General features: G+C 38.2%; 1 protein-coding gene across 5 annotated transcripts in view; it reads right to left on the reverse strand.

Moving 5' to 3' along the window:
• The window catches only part of SIPA1L1 (signal induced proliferation associated 1 like 1), a 198,319-nt gene that overhangs the window by 13,184 nt on the left and 165,464 nt on the right, over positions 1-19,671 (reverse strand). For all 5 annotated transcript variants that reach the window (XM_059473875.1, XM_059473873.1, XM_059473876.1 and 2 more), the window contains 4 exons: positions 13,256-13,405; positions 8,567-8,691; positions 5,876-5,994; positions 3,128-3,567 (listed from right to left, as the gene is read on the reverse strand). In XM_059473875.1, coding sequence (XP_059329858.1) covers positions 3,128-3,567; positions 5,876-5,994; positions 8,567-8,691; positions 13,256-13,405 — 834 coding nt within the window. The remainder of the gene's footprint in view (positions 1-3,127; positions 3,568-5,875; positions 5,995-8,566; positions 8,692-13,255; positions 13,406-19,671) is intronic.

Raw genomic sequence — 19,671 nt, forward strand, 5'->3', positions numbered from 1 at the left:
GATGAGCCATTCATAAAAGCACTCTACAATAAATAATATTTTAAGTATCTTATAATAATCAGAATTAATAAAAAATGTACTTGATTACAAATAGTCAAGATTATCCTTTTAATTTTGGTAAGAAGGCCATAAGAATCTGTATAGCTTAGGTAGAAATAAAAGTTTGATTTAATTTTCTTTTTTGGAGGGAACTCATGCCATCAGCACACACTGCTTCATTTAATGACATTCAGCTATAATGATTCCGTATAATTACTGGCCTACATAATGCAGTTCTCCTGGGATGCTATGAGAAATCTGCACAATCATCAGGAAGGACTTTGGGAATGGGGGTGGAAAAGAAAAATAAAACCCAGCCAGAAGCTCTGCTATAAAAGTTAATCACTATAATTTACATTTTGCCACCAGTTCTCAGGTACAAGTTCTTTTATGCACCATTAAATGATCTGAGCAGTAATTATCACTCTTGTCTTCTACAGACACAAACACTCTAATTTGTAGTTATTTTCTTTTCTTTTGTCACAGAGATCTTTTTAGGGCCATATTCCTTTTCTTCTTGCTCAGAAACCTAATTTTAAAGACATTCCAGACATTATGGCATCCACAGGCAAAAGATAAAAAAATGAGAAGCAACAAAGGATAGCAATTTAGAAGCTGATTGAGAAACACACCAATTAAGCTGTTAATTTCTCATGAAAAGTAGCCTGTTCAGAATCTTTCTTTCGTCTCCCCTCCTTCACCTTTGTGAAGCAGGCATCTTCATAATAATCTCCATAATCTGTGCTTGTCTTTTGGAAGTGCCACTTTAACCAGCTTCCAGCTCCAAGCTTTTGTGCCTCCACAGAGGAAGCAATGAGAAAGGAGTTGGGAGCAAGCAGCTGGATGACCTAGGGTTCCACTGCTGTTCAGTGTGCAACCAACTGAGGATGCCACAAGAAACAAAATCAAAGCTTTTTATCCTAGACTGTGCCTTTGTTTGATTATGAGGCATCAAATACATCCTCTAGTCTTCAAAATAAGAAGTAATAAAGAAGGAACATGAGTCAATCTTTTATAATCTGCCACAACAAACGATGTGTGTGCAAGTATTTCTGCATTTCTCAAGTATCATGTCCCACGTGTTCTACAAACTGCTACTACACCTTTTTGTAAAGAGCTGCATTATCAACATCCCAGTTTTAAATGAAACTTGGCCAAAAGAAACCTCAACTGTTTTCTCCAGAATAAAGCCCAGGAAACCTGTATCTGGAAATTTCAATGACAGCCCCAAATGACAAGGAGAATAATTCCAAAATTCCAATACAATCAGAGAAACATCACGTTAATTAATCCACACCAACTAGGGAAAACACCGTGTTTGGAGACACATTTAATGTAATAAATAACGAGACAACAACCTGAACACCAGTTTGCAGGCATGTTGCAAAGTATATTATATATGGAAGAAAAGAACTGTCATGGTGTGCCTGCTCTGCAAAGTGTTTCTTTCTATAAAATTTTCTCAGCTTTTCTAGGGAACTAACCCTGTTTGGTGCTTGAAGAAGAAACCAGAACCACAGATATACAAAGATGCCATTCCATTAGGCTTTACAATAAAGTTTCCATGACTTACATAAATTTTCCAGGATTCTTTAAGTGGCTTCAGAAAAAATCCTTCCAAATGACAATGCTACTAACTTTATTGCAATCAGCATTTTGTATAATAATCTCAACACTTGATGTCACTTCCAGTTACATTCAGACAAGTACTGCAGGACATGTGATAAATTCTACCGAGTGTTAAAAAATGCACATAAATCATGCTTATCTTAAAATAAAAGGTGTAACACTGCAGACAATCATACAGACTTTTTATCTTCAAGAAAGGGAAACACACAAACAAGGCAGAAATCTAAGTCCCTCTGCAGAGTGTTTTCTCCAGACTTGCTGAAGTACTTCAAGCATATGTAGCTACTGGAAACACACCAGTCTCAAACACCTGGGTGGGATTTCTATCAATTGAGCATGAGCTTTGGTGCCAAAAATGGCCAATGAAGAGGCAGTAAACCAGAGTGGGACCACCATTAATGGATTACTTAGTGAAAATCACCATGACAAAGCACATGCAGAACATTACAGCCTCTATGACAACCCCTTATTTACAGCTACTGTATGAGGAATTAGTGAACTGTTCTCAAACATCTACTCTTGCACAGTGGCTTTGTTCAACAAAATTACCAGAAATTGGTTTGGACTTCCAGTCTGTAGGTATTTTTGCTACACACTCAAAACAGAGGTGTCTTGAGAATAAAAATGCAACAGTCAAGCTCCACAAGGCAAACAAATTATGATGATCCCACATCCTCCCTGAAAGACCTATGTTTATTTTTTTCTTGCTGCTAGTATGACAGAGTAGGAATATTTTTTGAAAGCACACTGAATATTTCTTGGAAAATGGGTTAGGAAAACGGTCTAGAATATTTTCTGGTTGTAGTAGCACCAATTAACTTGTAAAGTGTGTATCTTCCATTTGAGGTGTTTAAGCACATTACAGACATCCTTGATGTTGCTGATTTTACAAGTGGCAAAACTGAGGGAGAGAGGGAAGGTGACTGTAACCTGTCATACCCATGAGCCTGGAGCAGAATGAGATAATTCTACATGTTAGCACTCCCAAGCAAATTGCTCTTGCTATTGATCTGTGAGCAGATTTCCAAACACAAAGACTGGGGGAAAGAAATGCAAAACATCTGAAATGAGTACTTACAAGACTAAGAATAAATCCAACATTAAACTATTCATTAATAACATGGACAGATCTCCTTTCTGATCCACACATGAACTGCAGTTGTTACAAGACATTCCCCATGAACACATCAGACATGTCTGTCTTGCACACAGTTCAGTAGCAGCAGTTTAGTACAGAATATGCTCTTAAAGACTTTTAGTACTATAAGGAGTAGCAGATGCGAAGACTAAAGATGGTCTTAATTTCAAGCATTCTGCACAGTGAAATCTTTCAAAACACTGATTAACTTAAGTAGAAACCCTTCACTTCAACATCCACTTCTCACTTTTGATGGAGAGAAGTTAGAGAGTGAGAATGGGAAAATGATAGGGGGGCAATCATGCAAGAGGTGAAAATTACCTTGTATGCGAGACAGCATCACTTAAACTGTAAGCACTGTTCTCCCTTGTCAGAGGGTTGGAGGCAGGCTGACTCTTGCTGTGAATATCCAGGCTGAGTGAAGATTCAGCTTTGCGGTCCATGTGGCTGTCCTTTTCCAATGTCCTGTCTGCAATGGAGACCACTTCGCTGGAGCTGTGCCACAGCGGGGCCACCTTCTCCTTGGCCAGGCCCGTGCGGGGCGAGGTGGCGGCCCCCAGGGAGGCGGTGCTGCCGTGGCTGGGCCCGTAGGAAGTGGTGTCGATGCCGCTGTCGGCGGACGTCCCTTGAAGGTAGTTGTAGCTGTTGAGCTCTGACTCCGTGCGCTCCCCACTGTCATACCATTTCTCATCGCTGTGAGCACTGGAGGCGTTGCTGGAGAGTGTATTGCTGCTGGAATGGCTGGAGTAGTGGCTGTCAGACTACAGAAGAAACAACAAAATTATGGCAATGGAGAAGAGAAAATAAAGGGTTACAAATGTCACCACTGCACAGTAGGAGCTCTCCTACCTGGAGGTATTGGATAAATACATTGAGGAGACTAATAAACACTAAAAATTGGATTCCAACACAATGCACATCCTCTGTGCTGGGAGCACATAAAGATGTTTCTTATGGGTTTGGAAAGCAGGGAAAGCCTGAGTCTATTATATTTTGTCCCAAAATATCTTGCGGTGATTCCTTTCAAGCACAGCTCTGCTCAGTCCAGTCCAATGAAATGGGTTGAACTAGGTAGACTTTGACTTGATTTATAACTACAATGATTAAAAATATTCTAATTTTAAGAGTGTAATGTTTTAGAACATGAAGCACAACTAATCCACAGAAAGAGAATGCTGTTTTTGTAATCCAACTGCCTATCAAAAAGTCAAAGAAGAGCATAGCCACTTCTCTTCCTCCTCTTGGCACTAGGGTGTCTTACCTCCTCAGCAGGAATGTCCTTTGCAAATGACCAGTGAACCATCATTTAACTAATTGGAAATTGCTTTCCAAAAAGCAGAGTTGCATGAAAAGCAGCTTTAATGTAATGTTTTTAAATTATGCCATCAGGTCATGCCAGTCCCTGGCTGGTTTCTATGTCCTGCCCTTGGTCACAGCCCACTATTACAAAGAAACTGAATGTCCTTAATTTCATAGTGGTGGAATATCCCATTTCAAGAAGAATTTCTTTTGTCATACACTTACTGTTCAGTAGCTCATCTACCTTTGGGGTATTTATAACCACTTGAATTCTACTGAATTTATCTAAGTTCTCATCTACAGAATCAGAAACGAAGTAGCAGGCAACAGACCTGTTGGATGACCACATGGCCTGGGAAAAAGGGAATTGATGGAAAGGAGACTGAAAAGTTTTCTATTTGTCTACCATTTTACTGAACAGACATATAGATCCTAGACAAATATAAGAAACAGATACTGCTTCTGTTTTCAGAAGAAAACAGGGAATAGATGCATACTGAGAACAAGGAATCATCAGTATCCAAGTCTTTATTCAATATAAAGAAAGAATTGACAGGAAAATAGGGGAATATGAAGTTGATCTGGACTCCTAGTCATCTCCAATTAAAGTTACTTTTCTTCATTAAGAACTTCATCACTTGCCCATCCATCTGTCCACATAATAAAGATTAACTTTAACAATGACTAAACCAGAATAATGCAAGCATTAATAAATCCAGTATTGCACTTGGCACTCAAGCTAATGAGTTATGTACTACATCACTATGCAGTCAAATACATCTCATGAAAAACAGGTCAATCTAAACTTAAAAACTAGTCTGTGCTTCTAAGAATACGAAGACAGGTGTGTTACTCTTCGGGTTTCTTTGGTGTCTCTTTAAATAATACATGTGGTGTTATGAATTAATAATCTAAAAGCAACACCGCCAACTTCATTGAAAGAATAATGGTGGCAAGCAGGAGTAAATTAAAGACTGGAACCAATTAAAGGCTTTCACAGATCTAAATAAATGCAAGTAATACTTTCAGTAACATCATGCAAGACAACTCTGTATTTTAGCCTGCAGTACAAATAAGAAGTAGTAATACAGCTTATTGAGTAATTTAAAGCCTAAAGTGTACTTCTTTTATTACAGTGTCTTCAGTAATTTTCAATACATTTTAAATTTATGAACTTTACTGTATTTATCTATCTCTCTGTATACAAATTGGGAAGTGACAGTCTCCACAAAGGCATGAATAGTTAACTCTGCAGAGACAGAATTTACTATTTAGAACTTCAAAACAAATAAATCAAGTAAGGTTTTTTTCAGCAGGATTCCAGGAGACAGACTTCCAACAGTGTATGTTATGAAAAAGGAGAAAATACAAAACAAAAATCACCAATCTGTCTCAAAAGCAGCAGCTTTCTGGCCATTGCATTAGAAGATACACTAGCTAAACTGTAAGTCTTACATGTGAAGTCTAGGAATAGCTTTGCAAATTTCTACTAATCCTTTACTTCTTACAAGATAACAGACAAGAGGTTGCTGTCCAACTGGCAGCAAATCTTTATTAACTAGTAAATACTTCAGTACACTGTGCTGAGGATTTAGGCACCAACAGGTCTGCTCTGCTGCATTCTCCATGTTCTAGTAAGGAACAGGATTATTTTTCTTTGCTTTTTTTTTTAATTGACATTCGAAACATAACTTAGAACAACACTTTTGGTATCAAGAGCTTGTAGAGCAAAAGTGAACATTAAATAATCCCTTTTTTGGAATAACTTACATGTCCCTGCTTATTTGGAGACAAGTGTACCACAGGATCCTGTCTCATCAGTCTTCCACTGGGGCTCTCTCGGAAGGACGGCAGTACTTTTGAGACTGCTGGGAGATGGCACGTTGGCTCTGCAACACAGCACACACCATGGACTGAGAGAGCAGTGCTACAAACTAAGAAAAAATCTAACCTTATCTTACACTGCAATTCTTCCAACACTACCTTAGCCAAAACCAGGCACATATTGTGACAGAACACAGGGGAGGAAGTAGGGGCCCATTCCTGCCTGGTGTAAATCATTAAAGCTTCATGAAAAACCAGCTGTCACCATTCTGACTTGGGTTAGAACAACCTGAACAGTATCATGTCCCCACTGTCCAAATCAGAGCATTTAAACAGCAGACTATTCCCTTTCACAGGGTACTGACATTGGATCTCTAAATGCTTGATACCTGCTGACATGAGATTTAAAAGACTCAACACCCACATTTCCTTAAATGGCATTCTATGCAAGGCAGGACAATAGCAAATCTACAGTGATCACTTGAATGAATCCATTTTCCCCAGTACAACTACTACACATATTTCTTACCAAAGTTGAGTTAAATAAATGTTTTCTATCTTTAACACTGCTGGCTGCGAATGTGGAAACTGCATAGATGTACAAAAGGAATACTTGCTAAACTAAACCTGACAAAAGTGAATGGAAGTCAAATCACTCATCTTACATGGACACTCAGAGGAATACACTTCGCCAATAAAACTCATTTTCCCAGGAGATAACTGTGAAGGTCTAGAGGGTGTTCAGACACAGCCTGTTAGGAAGGTAATTGCCTTCTCAGAGCCCAAGGTCAGTATTTTAAAAGAATCTCTCTCAGTTATGAGTTTTACGTATACTTCTACACATATTCTGCTCTCATCAAGTACTTAACAATATCCATTGCAAATAGTAGTGTTTTCTCCACCACAGTTACAGTTTGTTCATCTTGATCTGCAGCATCATGAGCTTTTTAAAAAACAAATAAAAGCTGTGAGTTTTTTTAAAAGAATAATAATCATAATACCAGTAATAATATCATCATCAAACTTGATTTTCCCTGGCAAGTGGTAGCAAGCAGTGTTGGTGAACACAGAACAAAGTGCTCTGTAGCAAAGGATAGGCCCAGGAAGGTGTCAGTGTGTGGATTCACTACACCTAAAGCCTTATTTACCCTGAGACAGATTATCCCAAGTGGAAACGTACATGTGTCAAAAAACAAACTTTCACCTGGATTCACCAGATTGACAATAAAGTCTCGATCAGAGACGCAGCTTCCAATTCTATGAAAGCAGGACAATACACACGAGATAAAATACAGGGATTTTACATCACTGTGCATTTCTCATCGTTTTCTAAATGCTGGAGACATCTCTCCTACCATGTAATTTTCCCTGTTCTTTCTGGCTTTATTTATTTTGCTAATATGTTGACACCTGACACTGTAGAACAGAACTTGTTGGCAGCTCCCTCAGTGCCAGCACCAACACTGAACTGTTGGTCTGCAAAAGTAATGCTGAGCAAAAAGATCATTTTTACATGTGTCATTACCATCACAGCTTCAAAACATATGTGATTAAAATTGTTCTGTCAAAACGAGAACTGCAGATTAGTATAATCATAGTTTTTTACTCTGAGTATGAGGGGAGTTGTGAGGGAGGGACTGACAGATGGTTTTGATGACAAGGCACAGCTTACTGAGGTTGTGAAGGTGTGTGAACCAAGAACATCTTCAGAACCAGAGGCTGGCAGCATATGCCTTAAATTCCTCACGTCACTGAAGTGTATTCTCCCTAGAACATTAGCCCATTTGTGCAGTGATGCAATCAAGTGATGCAATAGTGAAGTACGGTATTGTTTAATCAAGTGTAAAAAAATTTAGAGAAACACAATCTAGCAACCTTGGCCAGGGTCATCATGGTGGAAAACTGCTGTTTGTAGACAGGACATTTTCACTGGTGTCAGTCTTACCGGTAATTCCTTCAAGTCAAGCCATAGTTGTAGCAAAAGGTCTATGCGCAAGAACTTCAAATGAAGGTCTAACAATGTAAATTCTCAGTTCCTAGCTGTTTTTTGTAGTTAATGTGTTCCCTCAGCTGACAGCTTAATTGCTACATGCAATGAAAATGTATACATTCGTGGAAGGTGATTACCTACTTATAGATTTACTTCACTATTTAAACTTTAATTGCATTTTTTCCATTTTATACATGGTGTTTTTATAGTTTCAATGATCAAACAATCAATTTGCTTTTATATAGCACATTTGAAAAGGAAGCATCACAAGCACTTCAGCCAACTAAGGAAAAATTGAACTAAGCTAAGCCACTCAGGAGAGTAGGTAAGGTCAAGCAAGTCCTCGGCAGCAAGACAAATTAATAAGTGTGTCTGCCCAGCTCCTTCTAAAAGGACAGAATGTTTCAGGGTAAGAGCATTAAGGCAGATTTAATCCCACAATCAAATAAGGAAATGAAATCAGTTCTTCCTCAGGTGATACTCCTAGGTCTCAAGGAAGCAGACCGCAGAAGCTGCAGTGCAGGCTCCAGACCTAATTATTCATGCTGATGACCAAGGCTAACTCTGAAAGGCGCTGAAAGCAGCGCCCTTGAGAGGGCTCAGTGTGTCCAGGAGAGGCAGGGCCAAGGTCAGAGCTCCGTACGTACCCAGCTGGTCAGCGATGCTGTCCTCGCTCCTCTGCCAGCTGGGCGTGGACTTGCCGCTGCCGCCCGTGTCCGACTGCGTGCTCTGCCTGTCAATGGAAGCGGGGGATCTGCGGCTAATTCCAAACCTGTTCTCCCCAAACACAAAGCACATAAGCATTTTAAATATACAGAAACCTCACACAAGGGGAAAAAAGAGCACTTTTAAGAAGCCAGTGTCAAACAACAGGGCAAACCAATGCACAGCACAAATGCTTGAGGGATTTATAATTTCATTTTTGTGGGAGCTCTCCAGACCCTTCTACCAGCTTTAATGCATACGATTACAATATACATTAATTTATTGAGCATCCTTGGGCAAGAACAACTGGTTACAATGCTACAATTGAAAAATAAAAAAACCAGATCAAAACAGCAAGAAAGAAAATTAAGTGTTTTTATTTACACAGATGTTTACATGAAAAGGTGACCAGACTGTTACATGGTAATAGAAAACTCAACATCGTGAGTAAAATGTAGAAGTTTAGATAAAAATCACATAGGGAAATGAGGTGTGTTTATTGGGAAAAGATCAGATCCTTTCAACTACCTCAAACTAGTCAAAGAAAGCATCAGAAAGTTTGTTGGGACAATTCCATGGATCTCAGCCACTTCCCTGGGCTCCAACCAAGAGAATAGTAAGGTCATACCTCTGGGTGATGCAGACATATATGCCAACAACATGGATTTCTTTGGGACAATATTAACACTGCCAAATACTTTAAATAAGCCTCTATAAAGTCAGCCGTTGAATATGGATTCCCAAATCCTGATGTTTATAAATTCTGTAAATTCTTAAGTTATTTTATCATAAAATGATTTGAGTGGATTAATGCAAATTAAATATAGCTGTAAGAAAGTAGTGAGACATACACCTATTGCTGTAAAAGAAAGCATACACAGCAAAATGAAAAGTTCAATGGACTTTGCAAATCCTGTCAGAATAGGCAGACGGATTTCAGAAAGATCAATAAAGACAGAGTAAACTCAAGGAGATCAAGCTAATGACAAAAGAGACACACAGGGCCCATGTGCCACACTGAGCCTACATGCCTCATATGCCTAAAAGCCTGTAAGACTTGAAATCTACAGTTCTGTATAACATAGAAATCACTTATAAGTCTGCAAGAATTACAGCTTGGTTCAGAAATAGCAAATCAATCATTAAGAATTCATCAAGAATAATGTATTTCTGAGGTTTTTATTTTAATCAGATATATTCTGAAAGAAAAAGAAAATCCTTCAACTCTACATGCACAGGATAATACACAACATAATTATAAGCTGATATATCATCACTATATCAATGAGTTTCTCTATCTGTAATGTCTAATAAAACGAGAAAAAATAAAGTAGCCCAGCTGTGATGTCTACTCCATGAGCTACAGACTGCCCCACACAACCTCCAATGTAAGACACCTTCCCAGCTGTCAGAGCAAGCTCAGTGTGGTTACCCCACTTGAAGTTCACACACTTGATAACTCAAATGAACCCACCACAGCACCATTAATTATATGGCTCAGAACAACAAAATCCCACTCTCATCCTCAAGAACAAGCAGCTGGAACACACTTGTAATGTGCAGCACACACTGAAATTTCAGCCTTCTAAAAATTCACCCATATGTGATCACCCCTTTTGTTCACTGCTCCCTGATACAGCCAGCATACATTTTGATGAATTAGAAAATAAGGAAAACCTGTATATATCTGCCTTCTGAATATAAACAATTTACATTGAAATTATGCAAAAAGTAACACTTTTCCTTTTCTATTCACACAGACTAAGTAGGATTTCACTGATCCAATACCTAAATTAAACATGATGACTTCAATACCAATTCAAGATATGTAAAAAAAGTCTAAACACAGCATTTCAAAGGTGACTGATTTCTTACACACTGATCTGTAGTCTAACTTTTAAGATTTGTAAACAAACTCATGAGAAGAATGTATTTTCATAATAAAATAACTAGAAGCTGGTATCTAAAAGGAAAGGCCAAAAGCCTAAACAAATCTGGGTGCAATGAAGTTGCACTGCATCAATATTTTGTTTTCTCTTGTGATACCCTCTTACCTAATCTCCATTATGTTCATAGGCATATAAGCTGTCAATCTATGTATGATTAAATTTTACTTTTTACAATAATTTATTGTCAGTGCAATAGCAAATGCACAAGCATAGCATAAGTGTACAGAACACACAAAAACACATCAAGATCAATGTGGATATTCTTGAAGGCAGGGAAGTTTTTGCCTAAACCCAGCTTAGGATATGGATCAATAATCTAGAGGCAGCAATTACTGCTTGTACCAATGTCTGACAGAGGCTGGACTCACCATTCTCCTGGTCAGATAAAGTTCACAAACCTTCCAATTGTCATACTGTGTAACAATAAATAAATGTATGCACAAATGGTGAGGTTGAGATTTCCTGCACTGGGAAATCTCAGAGTAGTGTACCTAGAGCAAACTGGAACTTCACTTTTGGAAGATTACCTTCAGGACATGGCTCCCCCTTGGCCCTTATTTCAGCCTATCATTCTCTCTAACATCTTAGCAACTCAATGTTACAATTTCTCTCCCCTACTTTAGCACCACACCCAGGGTAGTGCTGACCAGCCCTACCTGGGATACCAAACACAGCTGCAGAACTGCCTGAACCTGCTCTTTCAGACCAATCTCAACAGAAGATGAACATGGAACTGCATCAGCTTTTAGTAAAGGGACAGACACTTAATTGCTTCTTGAGGCAAGGAAAACATTCCTTCACAATCACATTTTTCATGCTTTCCATTTAGTCTTTACATGCTTACCATTTAGGTAGATGTTTGGGAAATCCTGAGTAAGCATGATTCATGTGTACAAGGACAGTATAAGAGGCAAACTGCTTTTCTTATGGGAATAGAACAAAACAGTAAAATAACTGGAATCAAGAAATTGGGATTTTTCTAAAGAGCATCCAATAAAGAACATGCAAAGTTCACCTATTAATTGCTTCTTTCATTATTCCATTTAAACTGTGTTTCCTTGCACAGAATTACAACTTCAACTCCAAAATGACAGTACAGCCAATATTTCTAAGACACATCTCCTTGCTGAAATTTCAAAATGCTTGAAGAATGGCATAGAGAACATATTTTTATAACTAATTTAAAAGATGGAAAAGGGTTGGATTGGGTGCTGGTCTGCTCTGAGGACAATTCAAACAAACCTTCAAGTGTGTCTGAAAATCCCTTCCTACTCAAGCAGTTTTGCTTGTGGTGGCCAAAGGACATATGGCAGCAATACCTTTTTTGTAGTGCAAATGATGTAGTTGGAAAAGAGCAAACAATAAGGGGAGCACAAGCTACTCATCAGAATTCAAGGTAACACAGAAATGCTGCTGGCGTGATGTGAATGAGCCAGAAAGTCTACAGAGGATAAAGAGGTTAATTGCCTTTTTCCAGCTGCAGAGCCCTGGATACACCTACATCTAGTGTTTCCTCACAGCAAACTTTAATAGGTTTAAGGGCAAATCTCCTAAAGTCAGCAGGACTTAAGCACAAGCTTAAACAATGACCAGAACAGGCCTGATAGTGTCACGAATCAAAGCCTTCATGAAGGTGGGCAGCAGAGAAGAGACTGACTCTTCATAGAACCTCAAACTGAGCTGCAGGAAGGACAGGGGAGGACAAATCTTCAGTGCTGGGGAGTAAGCAGCAGTACTTTTTCAAACACGTGCTCAGAACAGTGTTCTCTGGGCTGACACAGAGCACCTAGAGGCAAAAGACAGTGCCCTTGTACTAAGCAGTTCCGGACAATGGCATTTAATCCCACTAATAATGTATCTTTTAAAACAAAGATATTTCTACTTTATAGAAGACCCAAACCAAAATGAATTACACACAATGACCTGGAAAAGTACTGAAGAATATTTCAGAGGGAAGGCTTGCAGTGTGAACTATCAGCAGTTTTGTCCTTTTATCTTCTCTATAGGAAGTAATTTGGAATGTAGTTGACAGCTCTTCTGCTGCCAATTTTTTTTCTCTACTTGGTGATCTTTGATTTATTGGTCCTTTCAGTGCTCTCTGAATATGATACAGATTTAACTTCTTCCTCTGCAAGTTGCCCCTTACACTGACACTTCAGAGAGTTTGAAGACTTCTGGAAAGGTGGAAGCTTTAAGACAGAATTACTGTGAATATGTGAAAATGAAGCTAGCTGTGGATTAATTAGCACTTTTGTGCCTACACATCTTAGCTGCACTCAGTACTACTTTGCTTCAACTATTAACTGACTGCAAAGTCCCAAACCTATTACTACTTTTCTTTTAGAATCTAAACCTGTGAAAGGAAGCAATTTGCCATGTCAAACCAGCACCTTCAATGAAGGTTTTTAAATATATATAAGTCCTTCTGTGTAGTAATCTGAGCAGCGGTAAACTAGGAAGAGAGAGAGCAGTTAGGCTGCAAGGTAAAAGCGGAAGCAAAGGATTGTTAAAACTGGCTTTTTCAAGAAGCATGACAGTGTTATTTGAAAACAGCCATGGTTTCATGCCTGTAAACAACAGCTGACAGGAGCCTGTGTAAGCACTCCTTGAGCACACATTACAACAAATGAAACAGAACAAAAAATCTGCTGAAACAGAACATGTAAAAAGTCTGGTGCCTACCCTTCTGGCATAGATTTTTGTCTGTACGTGCCCCCAGTAGAGCCGGTGTCACTGGAGGAGGATAAGTTGCTTGGAGAGTTGCGGCACTGCTGCGACCTTGCTAAGGCAATGGAGGAGACGGTGACGTAGACATCGGAGCCAGGGGACAGCCTGTGAGGGAGCAAGGGAAGCTGCAAATCAGCAGGGTCACACTGCAAGGCATGCTCAAAAACACCCTGCAAACTGCCACAGCTGCAAGCAATGGCGTCGTGGAGACAGAAGAAATCCCATCAGCTGAAGGATCAGACATTTCCCCCTTATTATCTACTGGAAACCATGAAAATCAACTGTAAAACCCTGGGTGCACGGGAAGAAATAAAGGCAATGTGGGAAGAAAATTCTGGCATACATTACAGATTGATTGTAAAGAATAATGAAACACTACATTCCTCATCAAAATAGCAAATAGAAGAAAATATTCCTAATTCTCATAGCAAACTCTTGCCTAGAACTTAAACTAAATGTAGTGAGCTGCCTATGCAAACTCTTCCAAGAGTATCAAGTTTACCTCTACGCCACCAAACTTGTCCACTTTAAAACACAAGGACTAAAAAAATGCAACGAAATCCATACATACCACTTTAAAGCTTAACATTCTAATACAAAACTATCTCAACAGATCAAGAACTCTGTTTGAAAATGCAGACCTGAGTCACATAAAGCCTTCACCGGTCAGAATAACCATACAGCAAATAAACAGTCTAGAACTGCAACACATGCAGCTGGGCAAAATGGCTGGAAGCAGCAGGCTTATACTGCCCAACTCATATCCTGTTCTGTAGTCAAAGGCTTTTGTAGATAACTGCTAGCTTTGTGCATTTTGTTTCCCAAACCCCAGCAGAACTCACTGCTGTTAGCTAGTTCTTTGTTCTACTCAGTTGTGACTGAAGCTATTCAAAAATTTTACAGTGATTTAAGCAAAGTTTGAATTATGCCATTCACAAACATCCAACTCCTACTGTGAACAACAGCCTTTATTAATTTTATCTAGGAAAACAATAATTTGCACAAGTTAAATAATTTAATATTTGAAAAACAGATAATGACTTCAGTGAAACATATAGACAAATTGCCTCAGCACCCAGCTCAGGTCTTGGGCTTCAGAAGATCTTAGCCTGGCCATTTAATCTGGATCTCTAAAGGAGTGGCAGATTTTAAATTGGGTCTCACCACAATAACGTAAAAACTTGAAAAGTTTAAAAAATCTTTTGGAAATAAAAACCAATTATTGAACTGATTAATTGTACTTATGTATGCACTTATATCAAAACAGTGTGTGCATATATATTTATATTTACATTTATATCAAATGTGCATTGTCCTTCTAAGTACTTTGCAAGAAAGCAGTAAACAAAATCTTAAAATGGAAAGAGCAGTACGACTGGATCAAACATTTTTGCCATCTGGAATTTCATGAAGTGCATATAACTAATAGTAACTCTTTTTCTGAGACAAGAAAGGAACTATCTAAGGCCTGACCATGGTAAGTGCTACACCAATTCCAGTAATGCCTTTCTAGTCTACCAAACATATTTAAACTTATCCCACATTTATCAAGCAACTACTCTGAAATATTTGCTTGCTAAGAACATGGTTGAAGACTTGTAAACTTGGGGACCCATAAGCCAAGCAGTTTATTTTCCCAGACGCACTCCTCTAAAAAGAAGAAAGAATCGTTTGGCCACACAAAAAATGCACTTCCATTAGCATTCGCTCACATATAAAGGTATACACATTTAAACTCAGTTACACTTGTAGAGCAATACACAGTTTAAAATGGTGACCTTTCTTCCCAATGCTAAATTGGAATTGATGGTAAGGAAACCAATTACTTCTCAAATAATTTATTTGAAATTTTTTCTCTTGAAAAATGCTTACATTTTCATTTCAGATCCAGCAATGCCCTTTTGTTTTCTTCCTATGCCTTACCAAAAAGTGACAGCACTGTTCAGAAAGAACATCAAGATTTCAAAACTCTATGTCATAGAGTTCTAACTCATTTACAAAGAGGAAAGACCTTGAGGGCAAACAAAATTGTATTAGAAATGTGGTCAGAACAATAGAGATGAACAACCAGTGAGGTAAGACCTTCTTTTAATTAAAGCAGAAGTATATTTTTGTCAGTACAGTTCACAGTTGCACTAAAACACACTAATGCTCTAAGACATTTCATTTTGTGAAACATATAAGAGAAAAAAATTTAAGAGCAAATTAGTTCAAATTGACTTTTTGAACTGCTTTGAAATCTTTTGATGAAAGGCACTTCCCAACACAAAAGGTGCATTGTGTTGTGTTAGCAGTATGCCCCTATAGCTAAAATCATCTGAGCCTGTCTTTTGTTTATAATTAAAAACCATACTAAAGCAAGCTCTTATCTATTTCAAAAGAGAGTTTTAAAAAGAAATGCCAAAATGGTTAAGTACATGAGTCCCACAATTGAATTTAAAAATAGGCCAAGCGTCCATTACATTAAACAGATACAATTACATTGAAGTCAATTGAACTAGGATTATCCCATGCATGATTTAGTTCTAACAGATCTAGTTCATCTTGAAAGAACTGGTTAAGTCTTGCCAAGTATGGGAAGAACATCATCTTTTGTGAAAGCAGTGAGTGGAAAGGGCATACATTTATTTTGTTTAATATGACAACACAGACATTGAAAGCATCTTATAATAAATTAATTTCTATGCCATTAGCTCTAATTTTTCCCACGTATTCAGGGCACATAGTGCACACATCAGAAGAAAAATGTCAGTCTAGGTCACTTTGTGCCTATGGCCTAAGGCAGTCTAATTACAAGATCATAGACAGGTGCTTTTTCCTGTAAAACTGTACAGGCACAGGGCCTACACTGTGCTACAACTTCTCCTGCAAGAGCTGCAGAGCCCAGGAGCAAAGGAGGGTCAAGGCTGGCAAAAGAGGGAAAATGGCCTTACAGTCAGTGCTGACTTGGCAAACTGAATTCTTACTTTACACTTGCTGGACCACTCGATGTGACCACTACTGTATTTGTTAATGACAATTTTTCATTTGTCGTTGCTAATTTCAGTTTTTCAAAAGGCCTTATTTGATGTTAAGGCCCACTATATCGCTGAGCTGAAATCTTCCTAAAGCAGCTGAAGTCAACTGAGGCTATAATTTGAATATACAAAATATTAACAATACTGGGCACACTTCCAAATATGAGATGGCCAAAATAAGCAGAACAAATAATTAGAACATAATTTATCTCTCTACCTTTGTTCTAATTCGAAGATGGTGAATGACATCTCTTCTCACACAGGAATTTTGAAAAGTAAGTTTAATTAATACCCATGAAGCATTCAGAAACTATAGTAATGGGCACCACTGTAAAGCTTAGAGGGGAATTAGTAATGGCATCTTTACAACAGTATTTGAATGTCATCCAGTAAATAAGGGACAGAGTAATGAAGAGGAAAAGAAAAACTAAATCACTCTTCTTTAATGAGCTGCCTCCACTGTGTGAATTGAATGAGGCAGATGTCGTCTGTTAAAAGAAATTCTTGTAATTTAATCAAAAGAAGCATCTGATATACAGTTACACAAGAGTTCTGAAAAAACAGCACAGCAAATCTTAATTCTGGCATGCTTACCTTCCATGTGTTTGAGTTTTACAATCCTAGTAATACTGCAAGCCACAACAATTTGCTGCAAACACCGTCTCAAATGCTCTCATGTTTAAAGGAAAACAATCCATTCCATTCAAAAAGGAAAAAACTCCATCAATTTTGAAGAAGGGGATAGTGAATGAAACAGAAAAGGCAATTATGCTGTCATGTTGTACCATCTCAAGTTTTTGGGTTTTTTTCAAGTTGATCATCACCTTTCAGAAAACACATATTGTAAAAAGAAAAGACACCGAGGCAGGCAGTGGGACACCAGATGTACAGAAGAGTTTGTGTATGAAGACACACTGAACAAGCCCTGTGGCTCCAGGGATTATAGAGAAACTTATCCTCTCTGCTTCACTTCATCCAAACATGAATTACACTGGACCAAGCAAGCAGCGATTACTCACTATCCCTCCTGACAAAAGAACAAGTAGGAGGTCTAGAACTACCAAGAGACCAATTAGCAGGAACCTGGATGAAGAGATAGCAGCCACAGCAGTACAGGTGCACCCAGCTCCAGGCAATCTTACACAGCAGACAGCCAGGGGACTGTCAGACCTGGTAAAAAGAGTCTTCCTTTACACTTGTAAGCATTTCCTATGCTTTTCCCTGGTCCCCACTGATGGCCCTTGTCAAAACAACAATGACCAAATCTTGACATGACACAGCGTGGCTCTTCTCAGATGCTTTTACACTGCAAGAGCTTGGCTGCACAGGCATGCATACCAACAAACCTCTGGTTTTTCCACTGCGACATCCAGCTCTAGGTCCCAGAGCTGGTACGAAGTGTGTGGAATAGAATCTCATGTTGGTACATGTTTTAATTAGAAGAATGTTATGAGAACATTTAAATAACAAATCTTCAAACCCTGTGAGGTAGGCAGTGTGTGTACTACAATGCTGACTTGACAGGTAGCAAATGAGCAGAAACACCTGTTTGTTCATATTTGGAAAAATGTCACTGATGCAAGATACACTGCAGCAGATGAGGATTTTTAGGTGATACAGGAACAGTTTAAAATAGAATCTGCCTGCAGGAGTTAACCTAGAAGCTACAACTGGCATAATTACTATCACTGACTACATGGGCATCATTTCAATAAATATGGAGTCTTAGGGCAAGACTGTGCTTCAAAGTCCTCAATGTGACACAAAACCAATCAACGATATTGTTCTGATACTTCCATACTGCAGAATTTTACTGCCATGTGTGACTGCAGTCATGCTGTAATTCAGTTTTCCACTTGGTTTAAAATATTGACTGTGCTCAGAAATTTTCTAGTTAAGAGCCTTGAGCTTTCATCCAACAGTACTCAACTACAGACTGAAGTGCTCAAGTCCAGACCTGAGTCTTCAACATACTTTCATCACTGATTTCCACACTTTTTCAAATGTCTGTCGATCAAGTTTTAGTTAAAACTGGTTCCAGTTTAATTGACAAATTAAGAACAGATAATTATCTGCCATTATCTCCTTTCCTTACACAGTTTATTAAGAGAGTGTGGAAACCAAGTGTACAAAAAACCTGAAAATTGTGAGAAGAGGGGAAATAAATAAAAAAATCAAGTGCTATAATTACATGTTCTCCAAAAACATTAGCTCTGGTTTACTTCACACATATGTGGTTTATTGTTTTTTCCTTAACCTATCCTGATATTCATTCTGGGTAATAGGCTATATAGCATCCCACCTGGTAATTAATATTGTGAAATAAGCCATAACTTGGGATTTATTGAATTTATAATATTAGATTTTGTAGTCTTAATGTTGGAGTAACATTAGAGATTTATTTGAAGATTTATAATAAAGGGTTATTTGAAGATTTATAATGAAGGGTTATTTTTCCTGTCTACAAATACCCACCTATATCAATAATGACTACATTCAAGGATCCAGGTACTGTGAAGATCAGGGAAAATAAGCTAGTGAATTGGATATATGAAGATAATCCAAAGAAGGGAAATTCAAATACTTTGCTGGACTGGACATCTGTCAGCCTTCTCAGAATGAGGGATTGTCAAGCAACACACTCTCCCACCTACAATAGCAGTCTCTATGGGGAGACAATGTTTGGATGAATATGAAGTGAAATTCTCCTGTTCTCAAGACTGCTAATGCAGATTTTATTTATTTCCAACATACATAATGGACTAAAGGGGGCAAAGCACAGCAGAGAACCATCACTGCTGCCTGCACCAGAAACATGCACAGATTTCAGCACCTCCTCCTCAGAGTTCTTTAGGGTAAATATGAAAACTAGTGGTGAAAAACTAAATGAGACAGCAGCTAAGAGGGCTATGAAAAACCCACCTTTGTTGATTTTAAGACTTTATACAATAAGAAGTATCTGAGCTTTCTGAAAAGAAAAGCTTTACCACGCAGAGAAAAGACAAGTCTTTTCTCTGAGTCTTGCAGTGAGCTTATTGTTGAGGTTTTCCCCCTCCTGTATTTCTTTATAAAGAAAAAAAATCTTCCCTTTAACTCAAAAGACATTAACCTTATGCAAGTGATGATATATTTAAACTTGATTTATCTAAGACTAACATGTTTAGCAGACCAGAAAGATGACAGAAGACATTTCTCAAGCATCCAGAAAAATTCCCAGTGAAATTTAAAAGCTACTTTGATAATATACTTTCAAGGATGAAAAATCCAATAGAACCTTTTTTGAATAATAATAAAAAGAATAGTTAAAAGAATGCCTAGAGGAGAAAAAAAACCAATCAAAACCAGCTACATGCC

Source organism: Ammospiza nelsoni, chromosome 6, assembly GCF_027579445.1.
Source record: "Ammospiza nelsoni isolate bAmmNel1 chromosome 6, bAmmNel1.pri, whole genome shotgun sequence".
Classification (NCBI taxonomy): Eukaryota; Metazoa; Chordata; class Aves; order Passeriformes; family Passerellidae; genus Ammospiza; species Ammospiza nelsoni.